This window comes from Haliaeetus albicilla, chromosome 9 (assembly GCF_947461875.1).
Source record: "Haliaeetus albicilla chromosome 9, bHalAlb1.1, whole genome shotgun sequence".
In the NCBI taxonomy this organism is placed as follows: Eukaryota; Metazoa; Chordata; class Aves; order Accipitriformes; family Accipitridae; genus Haliaeetus; species Haliaeetus albicilla.
Window position 1 is genome coordinate 9500210 of NC_091491.1, and position 18867 is coordinate 9519076.

Below are 18867 nucleotides of genomic sequence, written 5' to 3' on the forward strand. Positions count from 1 at the left end.
AGTAGGGATAGGGTGGAGTATTTTTTGGTGTTTTGGAGATGCTGGTTTAAGCCTTTTTTTCTTTCAATATCTTCTTAGAGGAGAGAGGAAAAATCTCATGTTCATTTGCTTGCCACATGTTGGGTTTTTGGTTTGGGGGATGGGGGTGTTTGTCACTTGAATTCCAGACTAAATTTACCAAGTTTTGGCACTTTATAGTGCCAAACCATATTGATGATTTCAACCATCAATAACTTCTTTAGCTAGGCAAACTGAAAACTTGCTGGAAATTTTATTGCTACTTGCAAAACTATATGTATGCATAATACAGATATACATGCAAAATTATGTCTTCATATATGTGTGTGTATTCATGTGTATAAATACATATATATGTACACACACATATGATGCAGGTATCATTCAAATTTCTTTCTCCAGTTGGCACCAATTCACTGCCACTCCCTGAAAATGATAAGTTTTTAATAAATTTGCCACTTCCTTTGTCATTTTGCTGAGAAAATGGATAGAACATAGAGTCAGGCAGACTTTCTTCCCCAGATTTGTTAACATAAACCTTATAGAAAGAAAAATATTTTAATGTAAGTTTAAAATTCCCATTTCACAGATATATACAACTCTGGACTCTTGGGTTAGGTGGAATTTGACTTTATATTCTCAGATGCCCTTTCTCAAACGGCTCTTGCAGAATGCTTCTCCATTGCACCTGTGTGAACTAGGGCCAGGTGGGAAGAAGAACAATAACTCACTCTTTTTTTTTTTTTTTTTTTTTTTTCCTTCTGTCTGATCTATCCAGGTTGCACCCATTACCCTGCATCTTTGGGGAATGGTAATGAATTGTGTGGCTCTCCTACGGTTTTACAGTGTGACCTTCAGTGTGTTTCTGTGTCTCTAATAAAGTCTAGACCTTATTTTCCTCTTGGGATTTCCGTGAGCCTTCAAGTCTGATTTGAGCTCCTGGATGCAAAAGGAGGACACTGTCTAACAGCTGCAGCCAGGTGGCTGCTGTGGATCTGATCAGCTTTTGGTTTTCTGTTGCACAACAGGAGTTTAACAGGGTACCCATTTAATATGTGGCATCAAAGTGCATTAGCAGTGTGCATTTGCAGCTTTGTCAAACCAGTAATGAAAGAACTGGCAGGTCATTCTGAAAGCACGTGGTAAAACCCTAAGGAGAAGCATTTAACCTAATTTTACCCACCGTTCCTAATTGTCTCTGCCTGGAATGAGATGATCATTATAAACAGGCATCAGTTTCTTCTAGTGTGGATTTTCTCAGTGCTGTTTCTTTTCTTTCCTTTTTTAATGGCTAACTCGTTCCACTACAGACAGGGCAACTCTCCTTCCCTAAGAGGAAGTGTTAAAGCACTGAAGCAGTGCTTCAGATCCTGTGCCCTGAGATATGTCACTGTTGAGCAGTGAGTTCTCTCTACCTCAATCAGCTAAGGTAAATTGATCTCTGTGTATCTCTACCTGGGGATGTGCCAGTCCTGAAATGTCTCATTTAATTAATAAATGACTTCAGGAAAGGATTGCAAGAATAAGTTGAAGTCTGGGAAGGCATGCCTTCTAAAGAAAGACTAAAGGCAGCCCATCAGAGAGAAAGGGGACAAGTAAAAGGGATCATGGTCTACAAAGAGCTAAACAAGAGAGTCATTTCTGGCAAGGTAGATAGCTCTTCAGAGCAACAGAAAAAGGCAGAACAAGATTCAGTGCTCAGAAGTGGAAACAAAGCTCACTTGGATTTAGAGACCTATTGAATTCCTCATTACTTACAGCCTTTAAATCAAGACAGGATCAATTTATAAACCAGGATATGTGGACTTGATGCAGATGTTCTTTGCCAGCTTCTTTCACAAGTTTTATGCAAGAGACAACTACTTTTTTCTGTTCCTGAAAGTGTGTTATAAAATTAAGGTCATTCCACAGGATGGGGTTTGTTTGTTGGTTTTTTTCTTTTTTTAATCTTTCATCCCCTTCCATGGTTAGGGCTCTGTTTTGTGTGAGCTCTGGTCCCTTAGTGGGGAAGTAATTTGTGTTTTCCACTGATCTTGTGTAGTCAGACTGATTCTGCATGACCTGGCCAAGGGCGTCATGTCATATTAGAGGAGTGGAGACCAAACTACAATATCTTGGCTATGGAAAATTTTCCTAATGTGTCTTTGTCACTTTTCACAAGTGGAATCGCAGATTTTTGAGAAAAATCTAAAGTGGCTCAAGATGGAGCGGGAGGGGAGAATGTGTGTCCTTTCATACTGATGTGAATTGCTTATGATTTAGGAAATAAAATGAGACCTTTATTAGGGAAAAAACACAATATCCCACATTACAGCAAAGTCCTTGTTTGGGGAAGGCTGGTGGTGCTGAGCAGGTTATGTGCTGCAGGCAACCTCGAACTTCACTCTCCCCATCAGTGAAGCAAAATACAGGCTGAGGAGCAATAGCAAAGTGTCTTGTGGGCAAAGCTGTTAGTCAAACTCATGCATTGAGTGCTGCTAAGAGGAGTGCAGACCCAACAGAGTTTCCTTCCCTCGATACCTGCCATCAGGAGTATTAGAAAGCAGGAAGGGGAGCTGAGCTCCCCAGTTGCTTGAGCCACCTGTGGACACTGGATAATGGCTGTGTCTGCCACCAACATCTGGGGGAGCTTGTTTGCTTTATCCTGACCTGGGTATAAACCGAGCAATACAAGACAGCTGGACAGGTTTTTACTTCAGTTTCCTTATGTATTTTTTTTTTCTTTCCCCTTCTCCTTTGCAGTATGTGGTCATTCCAACACGCCGTGCAACCGCAGTGGCCTTGCAGAGTTTCACTTCACACCTCCTGGGAGATGCTGGCAGTCCTTATCTGATTGGATTTGTAAGTGCTCACAGCAGGTTTTGGCAGGGTTGCGTGCCCACGTTTGTTTTTGTTTACTAACTGCTTATCTAAAATGCCAAGTTAAACCATGCTAGGGAAGGAAGGCCTGAATTTTTCAGCAGAATGGGAAGCGGTGCAGTACAATGCAACTTTTTTACGTGCTTATGTTATCGGTGGTTTACAATTCAAACCTGGAAGGACCGCTTGGGCACGAGAAGTGAGCTTCTGAATCTTTTTAGCCTCAGGCATTTGTAAAGCTTATAGACAGCTCTGCAAAGGGAGCGTGGTTGCTTCTGTGGTGTGGACATAGGTCCATTAGAAAATAGATTGGAACAGAGTCATGTGTGTGTGTTTAACTGTTAATCTGGTCTCATAAACCAAGTATCTGTTTATGGCTAGCAACATGCAGCTGTTCTGACCTGCTAATATTTTGAACCTGTTTTGTATGATAATAAATGATGGTGTAAAATCCATGGCGGGATGGGTGTGTATATTTTGGGGGTTTTATTAGTATTCCTTTCTGGTGTGTATGCTTTGGTTTTGTATTAGTAGTATTCCTTTCTATTGCTGCTGCAGTTGTTGGCCTTGGTGTGACTGAAGATCTCCCTTATTATGCCACCATTATCCTAGTACAGAGCAAAACAAAAGACCCTGCTCCAAAAGCTGACAGAGAACATTCACAGTTGAAACTATAAGGCCTGAGAAATTTAACGAGGAAAAGAAATCTAGATATACTGGGGTAATTTCTTTCCCTTGCACACTTCTGTGGAGTTTGATGCATTGAGTTTCAGAGAACATAGATCATCATTTATAAAATATAGTAGCTTCCATGTAAAGCCTTAAGTGGTACTGCTCATGTTGTGTTGAAGGCGCTACAGTTTTCCAGTGATGTAACTGGGATCTTCGCTAGTCCCGTCACCTGAGAGACAGAACTTTGATGTGCTCTTCCAGCCCAGTACTGCTGTGTGACACAGCTGCTGGGTGGACCTTTTTTTTTTTTTTTTAAACCCATCATTTCTCACCTATTCATCCTGTAGATACTGGTGTGTGTATCTGTACATATTTATTTTTATATATATATATTTAAATATATGTAAACATTTACTCTTGAATGCCAGCTCCCCAAAATGATACAGTTGTTCTGTAGCCCTCTGAAGCATACATGAAGAGACAGATACAGCTAAGGCTGAATGGACCAAAGAAATGAGAAATGTCTCAAGAGAATAAATATGTAAAATTTGGCTTGCTCTTTATTTAATTCAATGTTCTAGGCACCCAGGGAGAAATGATCTTACTTTAGAAATTATTTGAAAGTGGCAAGAACAAAGGAATAACTGGAAGAGACTGCTTTGTGCAGGGCAGGCAACATGGGGAATGTCAAGTAGGTGAATGAAATAAGCAGGCCAGCGTGCTTTGAAGACGGGCACCAGCGATGAGAGGCAGGGTCTGAGATGCAGACGAGGCTGTCTCAGGTGACTCTGCTACATGTTCATTCTTTTTCTTACATAAGAGGGATGTCTGGGAGGAATGGTGAGGACCCTGAATGATTGCAATTAATCTTGAAAGTTGCCTAGGGCTTTTCAGTGTCACAGATTAAAAAAAAGGACTTTGCTTGTAGAAATAATGTGCCTTGCCCTTCTGGTATTCAGAGATCAAGCAAGTTGTGAGTTACTTAAGGATGCCTGCCTGAAATATGCTTAACCCCAATTTAATAGCTGCCTTAGGCTTTCTTTAGACTGGGAAAATATTAATTAGGATTTTGAATTACTCTTTTCTAATGCGGTACTTGTTGGGCAGTTCTCATTTGGGAGGAGACTGCTCAAGTACAAGGCTCTGTGGCAGGAGAGCAGGAGTGAAGCATTCATGTCACGGAAGGCACCAGCACCCATTTCTGTAGCCTCTGGACTGGCTTGGCTGACTTATGCTCTCTGTGCTACAATGACTGAAAGGTCAACTGCAGCTTTCACGTAACACCGAAAAACAAATACTATGTAAAGTGAAAGGACAAACAGCCAACTTCTCTACCAGAGCTAAGACAAGCAGTCAACTTGATTGTTAAAAACTGCAGGTGTTTGTCATTAGAATTGTCCAGCCGCGTTGTAGGATGAAGACCTTCACGCAGGATTGAAATCTCACTTGGGCAGGTTACCAAAGTGGCTTGGATTATGACTAGGAATTTCAAGGCAGTCTACGGCAGCTGGGCAACCTGCTCCTGTTGGCTTTAAGATAAATTTGGGAATCCATGTCCCATAGTCCTTCTGTGAATCCCCAGCCCGAGGACATCAATTCATGCTGCTGTTACTCCAGAGTTACCTGGAAGAAGACCAAGAGCAGAGTGTATGTCTTGAAAGAGAGAGGCAGAAGGCAGGATAAATCAAATGAACTGCAGTAACAGGCATGCTCAGAATCAGTGAAACTCAGCCTCCTGATCACTCAGGGTTCATCTGAGATCCTGAAGATCTACCATTTCTTCTGACTGCTTACAAAATCTGCCTGAAGCTCCCTCACTAAATGAGCAGTGTTTTGATCAAACATGGCTGGAATCCTACATAGTTTTGGCGAGTTCATAGTGAGATTCCCTCTAGCAGGGCTCTTAATAAAGAATCAGATACCTGTGTCCTTGTAGGACTAAGCTGTTGCAAGCAGTTGTCTGCTGGATACCAATAAATGTTGTATTGATCTTATAATCCTCATGTGGAACGTAGAAGGTACTTAACAGCTGCAGCCTCATGTGTGCGATTGCTCCCTTGCTCTGTGCTGTGCCATGAGAGTTGAAGGTCAGACTCAGTTTTTTCTGTAATCTCCCCCAGTTCCAAATCTTGCAATGCAGTTCCTTAGTCACCCAAAGCACCAAATATATGTTAGTATTTAAAAGCTAAGTGGAAGGAAGCATATATGTATGGTTATTTTTCATGTCTCTTTAAATATTGACAACTTTTATTATGGTAAAAAGGCTTAAGACTGACTTACAAAGAAGTTATGCAAATGTCATTTTAGGGTGGCAGCTGTAATTTGCGTAAGGTTTTACTACCTGCCAAGCACTGAGATCAATTACAGTAAATCAGTGCTGCCTATTCATTCACAAATAAGAACAGGCATTGCTGCAGTATTTCATCAGATGAGACAGTTTTTATTCCTAGGTAACTGTAGGTTTTTCAGGACCTTTGTGATAACCTGCAGAGTTTAAATAATTCCTGTTTAACAACTTGGAGTATAACTCCATGTTTTGTTCTTGAGGTAGTCAGTGAGAAATTTCACCTGTTTGGTGCATTACACCCAAATATCTCTAGTATTTTTCCATCTTTGAAAGGTCCCACTATGCAGACACGGTTGCTGAAGCACAGAACAGTTAAAAGAAATCCCCCAAATCCCACCACTCATGCTGAGTATCAGGTAAAGGTCTTCTAACTGTTCTTCCTGTGCCCTAATGCCTAGACAGCATTTCAGACTCAGAAGAGCTGAGTGGAGGTAGCTAGTAGCAGAATGTGAGATACAGTTAACTCTTCTCAGGCTGCATCATACCTCCAGCTCTTTGTATTATTAATTCTGGTTATATCTTTGTTGCCCTTTGAAATTAAGTAATTGTAGAATTGCCAGTGAGTCTATGCACATGCACATGCATGCATGAACCTGTCTTCCCTACTCAGGGTTTACATTATTGCTTCACACAAACAACAGTCTCCCTCCACTCACTGACATACTCTTTTGCTTCAGGAAAACCAAGTACAGGCAGTGATTTTTTTTATTTTGAGGCTCTGCGTTGGTACTTTTTCTTTCCTTCTTCCAAGTCTGTCATTTGCTTCCTATCTGAGCACAGCAGTGCTTTCCTCTTCCATCCTTGCCTTATTTCTAGCCCTGGCTGCGATGAGAAATGGGTGCCTTCTGCAGGCTTTGCTCTCTCTACACGTGCCAGGGAAATTGCTGCTGTGGGCACACACTGTCCTTGCTGCTCTGGTGCTGTTGGCTCTCCTGTTAGCTTCCTGCTTTACTAAATTCTTTCTCATCTCCCCTGTGCAACCATCCATCAGTTCTAGGGGTTGAAACCTGTCTGTATCTGCTCATCACCTGGCAACATCAATGTGTGACGATGGTGTTCTAAAGTGCTGGAGATCAGCTGACCTCCACCAGCACCTTTTGGTGGGCTAGACGCTACTCCCTGTACTCCAGTGGTGGGAGTTCCCACCTGTGCTGACCTCCTTGGCCGCTGCTGCTTCGGTTTTACCTGTGGGACACAACCTCCAGCCACTCCGGCCAAGCAGCGTCAGGACAGTATGCCACGGTCTGGCAAGTGGGCTCTGTGAGAGGGGAGACCCCCATCACTCATCTGTGTGCTGAGGGCCATGCAAAACCTCTCCCCTTCTGTCCATCTCTCGCTATGGAAATGGCAGCATTACCTGAATTGCTGGGTGTCCGACAGCCTCCTCTTGGCAGACCGTGTTGGTTTGCGGTGCCCAGGCACACTGGTTCACCTGGCAGTAGAGATCGCAGGTGTCCAAACAGGCATCTTCTCTTTGAACAGTCTCCTTTCGAAAAAGGGGTCTGAGTCTGAGTGACCTTGTAATTAACTGTAAGCAAATCTGAGCTGTTCTGTTTTGAAGGGGTTTTCTGCTGCTCCTAGTATTACCTGGAAAGATTTTAAGAATAAGCCTATCACTTGTCACCCTTCACTTTTTTCCTTTCCCCAACTTTCTTATGTGAGTAGGTTGATAAACTAGATCTAATGAGCTACTTAAACAGCAAGAATGCTAATGACCTTCCTTTAGCAAATAGTTAGCAGAACAGTGTTAATTATCACTGATGCAGAGTATCAGGGAAGGCAGATCAGCATTTGATTAGGGGCAACTCAAGGAAAACTGTAGTAAATGCAACAGTTAAGATAACTTCTTTAATGAAAGTTATAACTGGAGGTGTAGATTTCACAGCCGCCTTGTCCCAGTTTGAGACAGCCTTTTTGTTGATTTGGTTTCGAAGGTGTTTACCCATCCAAGTAAATATATTATGTGTAGAAAGTAGTTCTATAGGTAAAGACTTGACTGCCTGAGGAAGCGGAATTCGTGTATTATGGTTTAAAATTCTTATTTTATGGTTTAAAATGCTATGGCTACATCAGAGTAGATCTGTGGACATGCTTACTCTGGCATAACATTTTTTCCAGTTTAGTTTGCTAGATTAAAACAGGCCACAGCCTATTGGGGCTCAGATCCACCGCTGTCTGACTTAAAAGCAGGGCAGTGGAATAAAGTGGATGGTTGGAATGTGATGCTGCAGTCTGGGTGTTTTGTCCCTGTCTGACCTGCACAGCCATTCCTCAAATACTGCCCATTATGTGCTTGCAGGTGATCACATAGTACTGCCTCTTCTGCCAAAGCAGGGTGTGAGATGAATTTGACTTCAAAAAGGCAAGCATATCCTGTAACAAAAATGTGCAAATTATTCTCCTAGCATCACTCTCTGTTTTATGGACTGTCAGGAGATATTCTACTGCTGTTGTGGGATTGAGGATGGCACGGAGGTCTCTGGTCTTGTTGTCTTTCGCAGCATGTTACATGTGCTAATATTTATGGTATATATGAGTGCGTATAGGCAGCGTCTTCCATCACCTGATGAGATAGTAGATGAAATGTGATACACGTTTATGTTTTTTATTGTTCTTTCTTTACCAAGTGCCAGCTGCTTGACTGGTGTTCTGTAGCCCTAATGGTATCACTTCTCCTGTGGAGATCTTCCCCCACATTCATGCTTGCATATGACCCAGATTGTGGTGGGTAAAATGGGACTTGCCCTTGCAGTCCAACATCTGATGGACATGTGTCAGGGAAATACTGTGAGGAAGAGAACCCCCAGCCCTCATTCTTATTATCTGTTTCTTCAAGCAGTAATTTTAAGTTGAGGATTTCTCTGGTCCTGGCTGAGCTGAGTAATTAAAAGTCTTTTTCATAGCGCATGGAAAGGCCAAATCTTTGACATGGCTGTCAGCAGCAAAAAAAGGGAGAATGAAGCACCTGGAGACCAATCCACATAGGATTTATCTTCTCATTGCAACAAGCTAACAAGCTTCCCACTTCTGATGACTCAGCAACAGGCAAGATTTAAATCTGCCCTAAAAAAGCAAATGAATTCTCATATATAAAACACTCTTTGCCAAGGGTTCACAGCCTGTTCTGGTTTTTTTTCAGTGCTGCTGTGCATCTGTCATTTCCCGTGACTTTGGTTAGAAGTGCAGGTTCTCAGTGTTTTTGATAAATAGACATTTAAAGTATGTAAAAGTATCTCATTAAAGAAAGCCCAGAAATCCAGAACTTATCATTGTTTCACTCAAGTATTTCAAGCTCTGTCCCATCTGCTCTGTCATTCCTTCTGCGCACTAAAAATCTTGTTAAATGAGTGGCTTCTTTCTCTGAGCTGCCAGGGACCCTGTACACTCCTAATACGGACGCAGACTTTTCATCGTGCTGAGCACCTTTCAGAATGTGTGTCCAGTTTCCGCAACATGGGGGAATGACTTCCTTCTCCTGGGATGCACCGCCAGGGAAGGGGCCTGTGCTGCAAGGAGAGATGGGGGACAGGGATGCTGCTAAAGGGCATGCTCCCAAACTGTGGTCCTGTGCCACAGACCTTATTTCTACGTGTAAGTGGGCACCCCCCATCCCTACACATTTAAGTACCTCTGCCCTGTCACATGAGCCATGTTCCTCAATTCCACATTCCCGATGGTACAAGGCATCTCCTGCTGGGACAGGAGAAAGTCCAGTGTTAACTTAAAAAATCCCTGGGCAGACCAGACCTGGAGAGAAAGGCAGTTAATGACATGAAGAAAACAGACTTTCAACCCTCTCCAGGGCAAATGTTGCCTGGAGGCAAATGTTGCTCTAACACCAAGAGACGTACAAAGTCCGTTTGTTAGCATTGCAAGCGAAACCCTTGACTGAGTCTTTTAATTTACTGCAGCCTTTTCAAGGAAGCACCGCTTACTTAATGCAGCCTGGTAATCCTGGGAGGGTGTACAAGGGCATAAACAGATGAGCCTGCCACAGGGGAGGCAGTGCAGGAATCCTTGCTTACAGGTATTGCTGGGGCAAACTCCGGTACCACGCACTAATGCAGGATATTGATATTGTCTCCAGCCAAGTATTAAATTTGTTTGCAATCTCTAAAGGACACAATTAAGATTAACAGGATGTTTCACTTTTTTTTCCTCCAACATCCAAACATGCTAAGGTTAAAATTGAAATAACTTTTAGGCTATAATTGCTTTTACCTTTCTGCGTTTTTCTGAACAAGTATCATAAAATAGTCAGGTTTACTTCCTCTTTTTGTAATGTGTTTCTCATGCCATTTAGCACAGTATAAAAGCTTGTGCTCCCCCACAGGCCCAGCAAATTGTTTACTTTTACTTTATAAAATCCCTTATTTTTGGTTTCTAGTCTTCATTTGCATTCATATTGGATTTTTACTTTTTTTTAAATCAAAAAAACCTTTCACATGCATCTCTGAATTCAGAGTGGGTGAACCCCAAACCACTGAACCCCAAACCATTGTGGTGACACTGTGGGAAACACAGGGAATACTGTGTTTTGGAACTGTACCAAAGAGAGGAGCCAGGGAGAACCTGGCTTGTATCAAATTAGTAATCATGAAAATTAGGTATTTGTGCCAGATACTGCAGTGGAAATATCCTTTTATGTAGCAAGATTTGTGCCCAAGAGACAATGTCAGAAATTTAGAAAAATCAAGCAATTGCAGAGGAACTGAGATGTTCGACTCGGCAATGAGACAGAGTAGATGAAATGATGATTTCAAAGATGTTGTTACCATTACATTGTCTAATTAGTAAATCAGTTTAATTTAACCGCTCATGCTGTTTAGGAGGGACAGTAACACAGAAGCAAGCCATCTTTCTAAGGCTTCAGCCCACCTGAGCTTTTATTACATCAGTAGCCTGTCCAGCGTTCCAAAAAATACAGCACATGCTTCCCAAGAAAGGTAATGAAGTTTCTCTTTTTTCCTTCATTGTCTTCTGCACTCAGATTGAGACACAGTCAGAGATTTTGGGGTTTTGGATCATGCCTGCTGCAGCTGTACTGTTCATTCTCTGGAAAGTGGGCATTTTTTCTAGCTGGACTTCATCCAGTTGGCTGCCACTGGCTGAATACATGCCATTTGTATTCTGTTGTAAAAATGCCATGAGCTGAAGTTTATTTAGCAAAGTCATTCCTCTTGGTCTGAGATCTATGTTACACAGTGAGGGAAAAGAAGATGTGAACTTTCATAGTTAGGATGTTATCCAAGGCTTTTTATTAGACTGCAAAGCAGCAGCAGGACTTCCTTATTGAGTTTCCACCCCCACATTCTGGGTAAATGTTTTGAAGTTTTTTGCCACCTACCAATTGGCAGAACAAAGAAAGGAATCCCACACATGACTCCATGCTGAAGAACTGGCACTGACTGTGCATGCAACCCCCACTTTTTGTTACTTATGGTAGAGAGAAGACACTCAATATGATGCTAGATTGAGTCTTGCCAAATCACAGTTAGACAACTCGGGATGCTATCATTGCGAGGAGTCTGGAAAGCCAAAAATTGGCAATACAGAGCAGACCATTTGGCAAACAGTATGTCGTTCTTGGAGCCCAAGTCTGTAATTATGTCCTGTGTCCTCTTGAGAGGAGATGCCAAAGTTCCAGTCTTAGCAGGTGGCTTGTAACTGAGTGGAACGAAACAACAGGGAATAGTGACTGTTAAGTTAACAGCAAAAACATGCATGTCAGCCTTGATAAAGTTCTAGAGTTAAGAGATGCAGACATGGGTGAGGGGATTATATGAAACCTAGATGAGAAAGCCCAGCTGGCTTGGTGGGAAGAATTACACCTTGGATGGGAGGAAACACTGCTTTTTCTAAAATGTGCATTTACAGAATATGTTGGGTTAAAAATGAAAAAGGTAGCAGATTCAACGTTAACAAGATTTGTTGGTATAAAAGGTCAACAGGATGCCTTAGAAGGGAAGGTGTGGGCCAAGCTGCACTGGGAGTTTTATTTGTTGGAGACTTTACGTTTTCAAAGCTGTTTTTAGCCTAGTATGTCATGTCATCCATAAGAGAGAGCAATCGGGAGCCTGGCTTTTCATCCTCTACTGTTGATTTATCATGTCAATTTGTCAAGTGATTTATTGTCTGGTCCTTTTGGAGGATAATTGTATCCATTCCCAAAAATGAAAAGTGGTTTAGAATTTCTAAATTTCTATTTTAGAATAGCCTCAGTTCTGGCTATTGCACACAGAGGGGCTGATTCAATGCCAAATTTTGGTTCATAATGAAGAGTAAGGGAAATATTGGGAATTAAGGTGTCTAGATACAAGAGGGAATAAATTACCAGCTGATGTCCCTGTTTTCAGGGTGCAGTGCATGTTCTGCTAAGTTCCTGTGGCTGCATTCTTTTCACATTCAAGTCTCATTGCTATTTTTTAATAAGTCTATCAGACTAACAGCCACTTTTATTTGTCTTCAGTCTAAGGACTTGTTTAGCCATCATTTCTCACATAAGACTTGTTCATAACACTCTTGGTTTTCCTTGTGTGTGTTATACACTGTGAATAAAGTTCTCTTTGAGAGGACAGGAACACTTCCTTACCTATATCCCAAGCACTGACATTTTTTCCTCCTCCTTTCTAGGGCAGGGAATAAAACAGAGAAGTCTGGCTACAAACCTTCAATTCTTTCTGTAGATACGCTCTTCCAGTGTTTATTTACCCCTCTCTACTTGAGAATGCTCCATCCTGGAAGGCAGTCCTCTGCTCTTCTGTGTGCAGTGCTTCCACCTCCAGCATCAGGCTGGCTGCTTCTCCTTTCCTTCACTCTAGCAGGAGCCAGGCTGAGCTGGAAGATGGCTCTTAAGGCACTGAGACCACCAATGCTCCCGAGTCTCCCTGCTAAAGCACACTCTGCAGCCTGTTCATTTGAGTCCCCATGAGTGTCATCCTTTGACCTTCTGTTGTGCTTGGCCTCTGCTGAGGCATCTCTTCACACACGTATACCTTCCAGGTCACTACCATTGGCTGCAGGGCTGAGAATTGGTGATTTCTCCTGCGTGTGACATTTCCTCACTTGATTGTCAAGATTTAGGCCTTGACAGGTTTTGCCTGTAGTTTGTGTCTGATGCCACCTTTTTCATTAGCAGTAATGTAGCAGTTTAGAAGTTGCTGCACAAGCTTTGACTATTTCTGGAACTGACTTGCGTGTATGCACAGCAGTAGGATTTTATGTTGCAAATTCCCTGCAGTCTTCTGGTATAAACTAGTATTTCTGCCTCAACAAAAGGTCACAGATAAAAACAGAGCTGGACATTTAAATACCCAATGCCTTGAGACTCACCCCTGCTGCTGCTACTGCTCTGTTGGATTTATGGAGAGTAAAGTTGTTTGCGGGACAGTAAATACTAAAACGTGATTGTTTTAGCTACAGACAGTCATTAAATATTACTGAGTTTTAGCAAAAGCTTTTCCTAATGAACTAAATACTGCTATTGCATGTCACTGCTCTTTCGTGTAAGCGCAAACTCGTTTTCACTTCCATATAATTATGCTTTTTGGCTGTTGGAAGATGCAGGTTGCCTTAGCCCATAAACTCGGTGGTGCGTGGTTCTTCAGTGTGAGCACAGCCCCTATGCAACAGGCCTTGTCTGGGCCTGGGGGACAGAGTCACATCTTGCACACAATTACACTTCAAAGCGCAGCAAGCTTAGTTGGTTAGAAGAGGGAATGAGGTCCATACCTCAGACATGGGGATGAAAAAACATCTTTGAGTTCTGTTTCTGAGAATCAGATGGGATCTCTGGATTTTCGTTCTGTGAAAAACACTTCCCCCTTCCCACTCAATACACAGAAATGGAATTTAATACCTCCTTTTGCTGAAAGGTAGGTAAGGTGTAGGAGTAAGCAGGACTTGATAGAAATTGCAGAAGATTGATCGCTCCCTCACCCACCGAGCAATGCAGTGCGGCCCTGCCGGCACCCCAGGAGGCTCGGTCAGTACAGCAAGGTTCGACACCCACGGATGCAGTCACTGAAGCAGACAGGGAGAAGATGGAGAGGGCTATGGGAAGAATAATAGATCAGGCCAGAAGAGCGACAGGGAGAGCAGAACTCCTGCCAGGCTGCTCACAGCATAAGTTGCCCAGGCTCCAGAGTGGCATGTGGAAGGCTGAAGCGTGCAAGGGACATTCAGCTTTTACTGAACGCACTGTTCCATTTTAAATCTCATGCACATGTTCAGTGGGCGGTTGTTTAGAGAATTGTGTTCCCTTCACTGTTATCGTGTCTCTTTTTCATCTAAGTGACTAATTTTTTTGCCCGTCTCTCCTAGATCTCAGACCTGATACGACAAAGCACAAAGGAGTCCCCAGTCTGGGAGTTCCTCAGCTTGGGGTATGCACTCATGCTCTGCCCGTTTGTCGTTGTCCTAGGAGGGATGTTTTTCCTGGCCACAGCCCTCTTCTTCCTAAGTGACCGAGCCAAAGCTGAACAACAGTGAGTAACCTGGCAATTGCAAATGGGGAGGTACCACAGCCTGTTTTCTCTCTTGAACGTTATGCTTGTACTCTTGTCCTGGCGTTGGTCCTTCCAGGTGAAGGATGTCGGGCTGTGCGTTAAGAACCTCGGCTCAGCAGAGTGCATGAGGCTGCACGAAGCACAGGGGCTTGGGTTGTGCTGGCTGAGCATCCTTTACACGCTTCTGCTCTGGTGGATCTCTGTTGTTGGCCATATGGCCTGGAGGGGAGCACAGTATTTGAGGCCACAGGCCCCTTGTACCCTTGCGTGAGCATGCCACAGCCCAGCCCATCTGTGGTGAGGGGTTGCTGTGTGCTGGAACCGGTGGACTGCTAGGTGACGAGCAAGAGATACTTTGCAGAGCTTGGTGGTCAACGTTGAGCCCACAGCCCCATCTCAGCCCCCTGTGCCCTGCTCACTACCTCCAATACGCAGGAATATCAGGCAAGAAGGAAGAAAGCTGTGTGTGGGGACATACATGCTCAAGGGTTGCTGTAATAAAGATAGTCTTTCCCAGTCCCTTATTGCAGCTTGTAAAAAAAAAGCTACTGTTTTTCAGTAAAGAAACCGATTCGGACCACCTCACGGTTGGCAACTACAGTAATTCGGAAGACGCTTCCACATGACATACAAACTTCTGGGGTTAGTCTCTTTCTCATAATTGTCGAAAAATAAGAGTATCTATGTATAATGTCATGCTGAATATGTGGGCAGGTGACTAGTCTGGTGTTGACTATAAGTTGCCTTTGCCTTTCTCCCACTGGGAGAATGGGAGACATGCAGACATACAATGCAGAGGTTAACAGCTGTCGGAATTCTGCAGACAAAGAGAGCAGAGTATACCTTTCTGTACCTTCAGGAGAAGGGCCCTGGCATATCACTGTCACTAGACATAGTGCGACTAGAAGGAAGATAAGGTGTTTGGAGGTTGACATAAGTGCGTGAACAGTTTGGGTGATACTTTCTGGCTCACACGATCATATCAGATGGATGCAAGAGATTTGGAAGCAGTGCCACAGATGGTGCTGTGGCCCTGTAAGAGCAGTTCCACCTTTCTTTTACTAACATGCACAAATACCAGAGAAAGGAAAGGTTTTCCGCCTCCTGGTGCCTTTAGATATATATGTTCCCGCTATAATGAGATGTTTAAACATTGTGGAAGAAACAAGACCTCATCACGTATCTTGTAAGGAGGTTAAGTCCTGCATAATTGAACTTCAGTGTGGCTTTGGAGATGTGATATGACTGATGTGTGCCCGATTTGTTATCTGCATATAATGGCGTTAAATTGCAAGAAGTGAAATTAGAGATTAGATGTTAGGAAGAACTTCCTAAGAGAAAAAAAGAGGTAAATGCTACAGCAGATTATTTGGAGAAGACATGAAAGCTGCCCAGTGTTTCTGAAGGCCTCCCTGGCTCAGTCTTGAGGCAGGAAGATGCGAAGTGCTCTCTGGCTGTCTTCCAGTCCTATTTCTGTAATTGTGCACATAAGCTGTACATGCAAGTCTAAGTAGTGATCACCTGGGGACATGGCAAGATGAACATAAGTTTCTAGGTGCTCAGGGTGGCTTTTTTTGCTGCAAGGAGCCAAAAGTTCTATTTGGTGACAGGGTAGCGATACAGTGCAGCAGATGAAATCCCCCTCGTGTAGCCATAGCGTTAGCCTTCGCCCAGGACCCCCGCCTGTTTCTGGGAGAACTTCAGTGTTTGTCTTCACTGTATTCAGAGGGGAGAGTGCTTGTTCCACTTACTTATAATTATGGTGGAGATACGTGTCCCTTTGCACCATGTGTGTTGCCCGCGTGGCATGACAGCATCTGAGGTGGTGAAGGAGGATTTCAGTATTCAGGTACTGATAAATTTCGGGTCACTCCCATCTTTAACAGCATGTCTAACCCCAGCCGGACCTTTATGCTGGGCAATGCACTGTGGAATCCAGCCGGTATCACAGCTCCAGTGGAGTTCTCAAGGAAGAGGGCTTTCGCAGGAGGCACTACAGGTCACAGGCTGGTCGCTAACTGGGTGACTCTGCTTAGGTGCCAGCGCTGGTGTGTTTCACAGGATTGTTTTACAGTGCACCAAAACACCAGCTTTGCAGTAGTGTTACTGTGGGAGGGAGATCACACCCCACCACTCTGCTTTCTCCTGCATAAAAGTGTTTATTTCTGCCTGTTGCTGTCTAGCTTGAGCAGATCTGGTGGTACTCTGTTCACGTCCAAAGCCCACCAGCTTCCCAACCAGTCACTGGTCCACTTTTTGAAGAAACATATTCAGGCTTCAGATGTGGTTTTGTTGCTCGCTCTCTTTCTGCATCCTTCCCTTTCCTGGTCTGTCTGATTCACACTTGTTTATGAATTTTATATTAATCAGCCACAGATCTTTTGTGTTATAAACTGGCTCAGATACAGAGGGAGAACAGTTGTCATAAATAATGGTTAACAAAATAATTTCTCTCAAATGACTCCTAGTGCACTGTTTCTGGGATATGCCCACTCCCATGTTAAAAATACCCTGGCATCCTACAGTCAGATTCCTGGACAGTCCAGCTTAATTCAACGTCGACACATTACTGAACAGTAAGACAGTATCTTTAATAAGGTTGGCAACTGCGGAGTAAGGCTTCTTTCTCTCCCTGCCATGTGCAGTGGTGTCTGTGCTGTCGACTGGGTCCCGTCTGCCATTGCTGACAGGTTCAGTGGTCTCCTCGGAAGAATTTACGGGGGAGGATTTGTTTGTTATTAGCAGCATGCTTGCCCGTGAGGGAAAAGACAACAGAGCATTTTGCTATTAGCAGCTTAAAACTCCATGCTGGACTCCAGATCCGACGTCCAGCTCCCACCTATCTGACTGGCCATCTGCACTTGGCATTGCGCACCTTTGGCAAGGATAGCTTTCTGCCTGGCCAGTCCTCCCTTGTATCCTACCTATTACTTGCTGGGTACAGGAGAATTTCTTATTTCGGGATGCCTTGTTTTCCCTCTGCAGTCAGCCATGCTGCTCAGACAACAGGACTTGGAAATGTGCTTTGCCAAAAGAAATCAATTAACCTGCAGGAATCACAAACACTGGTGTCACACGCCAGAGATTAAACCCATTCATCACCAGTAGGGTCAGGGCACGCAGGGCAGATGTCACCGACCTCTCTAATGAACTAATATGGAAGCAAAGAAGTGTAACGCTGCTCTCTGCAGCTCTGCCTATGGAAATTAAGCTTTCCCTGCTTTAATTGCCATGCTTCTGTGAAAAGTAGTTCAGGGTTTTATTGCTAGGATTTTTTTGTTTGTTTGTTCCTTTGTGTAATGGTCTCTGGGCTTTTGCTTAGAGATAATTTCTTCTTCCAGGCAGGACAAGAGTATCAGGATACCAACCCCACTTTCCTGTAAAGCTTCCTCCAGTTTCCACCACACTTCCTTTCAAAAACAGAATTTCCAGGCTTTCAGTGCCTCGTGACTTTTTTTTTACGCTACTTTTATCATTGCCACAATTCCTGGCATATTTTGTAGATTACTTTTTTAGCACAGGAATTCCAGTCAATAAGGCTGCCCCTCTCACAAAAACACTCATGACAAAAATTTCTTTATACAGCCATTCTTTTTTTTAAAAATCACGATTCTTTTAGAACTATTTTCATGCTGCTTCATAAGTCTGACAGCTTAAAGAGGCTTTTAGTAAATTTAGGGCTAGCAGAGAACATGATACAGTACATCACTCTGTAATATAATCCAATCATTTTTCGTGCAATTTTTATAACACAAATTTAATCCCACCCGTCCAAAGTGATAAGAGAGGGAAAATGGTTAAGAATGGTTTCTGTAAGAGCTCTTATGCACCGGTAATAATAAATACTTCAGTTCTTTTTTAAACCACTCAACTACAATTCTGCTGTGATTTCACTTGACTGTATTGTTGTTCCTTTCCTGTTCTGTACTACTGCAGTGGAGGGTTAAAGCAGTCATATTTTATTCCAACCATGACTGCACTCTGCGCTGTATTTCTCTTACCTGCTTAATGAAAACTGTGAGACCCAAGCTATACTTTGAGATCCTCTGGAAGACGATACATACACATACAGTCTTGTCATGGCAGAGCCCTACAGAAACAGATCAGAAGTCTGATGACGTTTTATTCCCTAGCTCCATCACTGATACCTGTGCAGCCTTGGCAGATATCAGCCAGAAGGCAACTTACAGAGGTCAGGAGTACTTCAGGTACTTCACTCATTGGAAGTAAAAGCTCAGCACTGCTGAGAATTGTGTCTGTGGTCTGTCTATGTCCTCTTCCTCCCTCATAATGCAGATAACTTGAAAAAACAAAGCTTCACCCTGGAGAGCTGCAAAAGACATGCCTACATTGGTACTTAATAGAAGCAACAGCTTCACCAGTAATTGGGAAGAATGTGCTCTTTTTATTATGAAGAGGGAAAAAAAAAAAAGAAAAAGTCCTTTCCCCAAGCTGCGACAACTT

The 18867-nt window shown here is 43.2% G+C and overlaps 1 protein-coding gene across 2 annotated transcripts in view; it reads left to right on the forward strand.

Annotated features, from left to right (window-relative positions):
* The window catches only part of LOC104314634 (SPNS lysolipid transporter 2, sphingosine-1-phosphate), a 141782-nt gene that overhangs the window by 105737 nt on the left and 17178 nt on the right, over nucleotides 1–18867 (forward strand). Inside the window, exons 10-12 of one of the 2 annotated variants that reach the window (XR_011326093.1) lie at nucleotides 2761–2859; nucleotides 14219–14382; nucleotides 14963–15045. Coding sequence is in view for 1 of the 2 variants with exons in the window: in XM_069791467.1 (XP_069647568.1) it covers nucleotides 2761–2859; nucleotides 14219–14382 (263 nt within the window). In the remaining variant the exon portion in view is untranslated. The remainder of the gene's footprint in view (nucleotides 1–2760; nucleotides 2860–14218; nucleotides 14383–14962; nucleotides 15046–18867) is intronic. The other variant, XM_069791467.1, reaches the window with a different exon arrangement.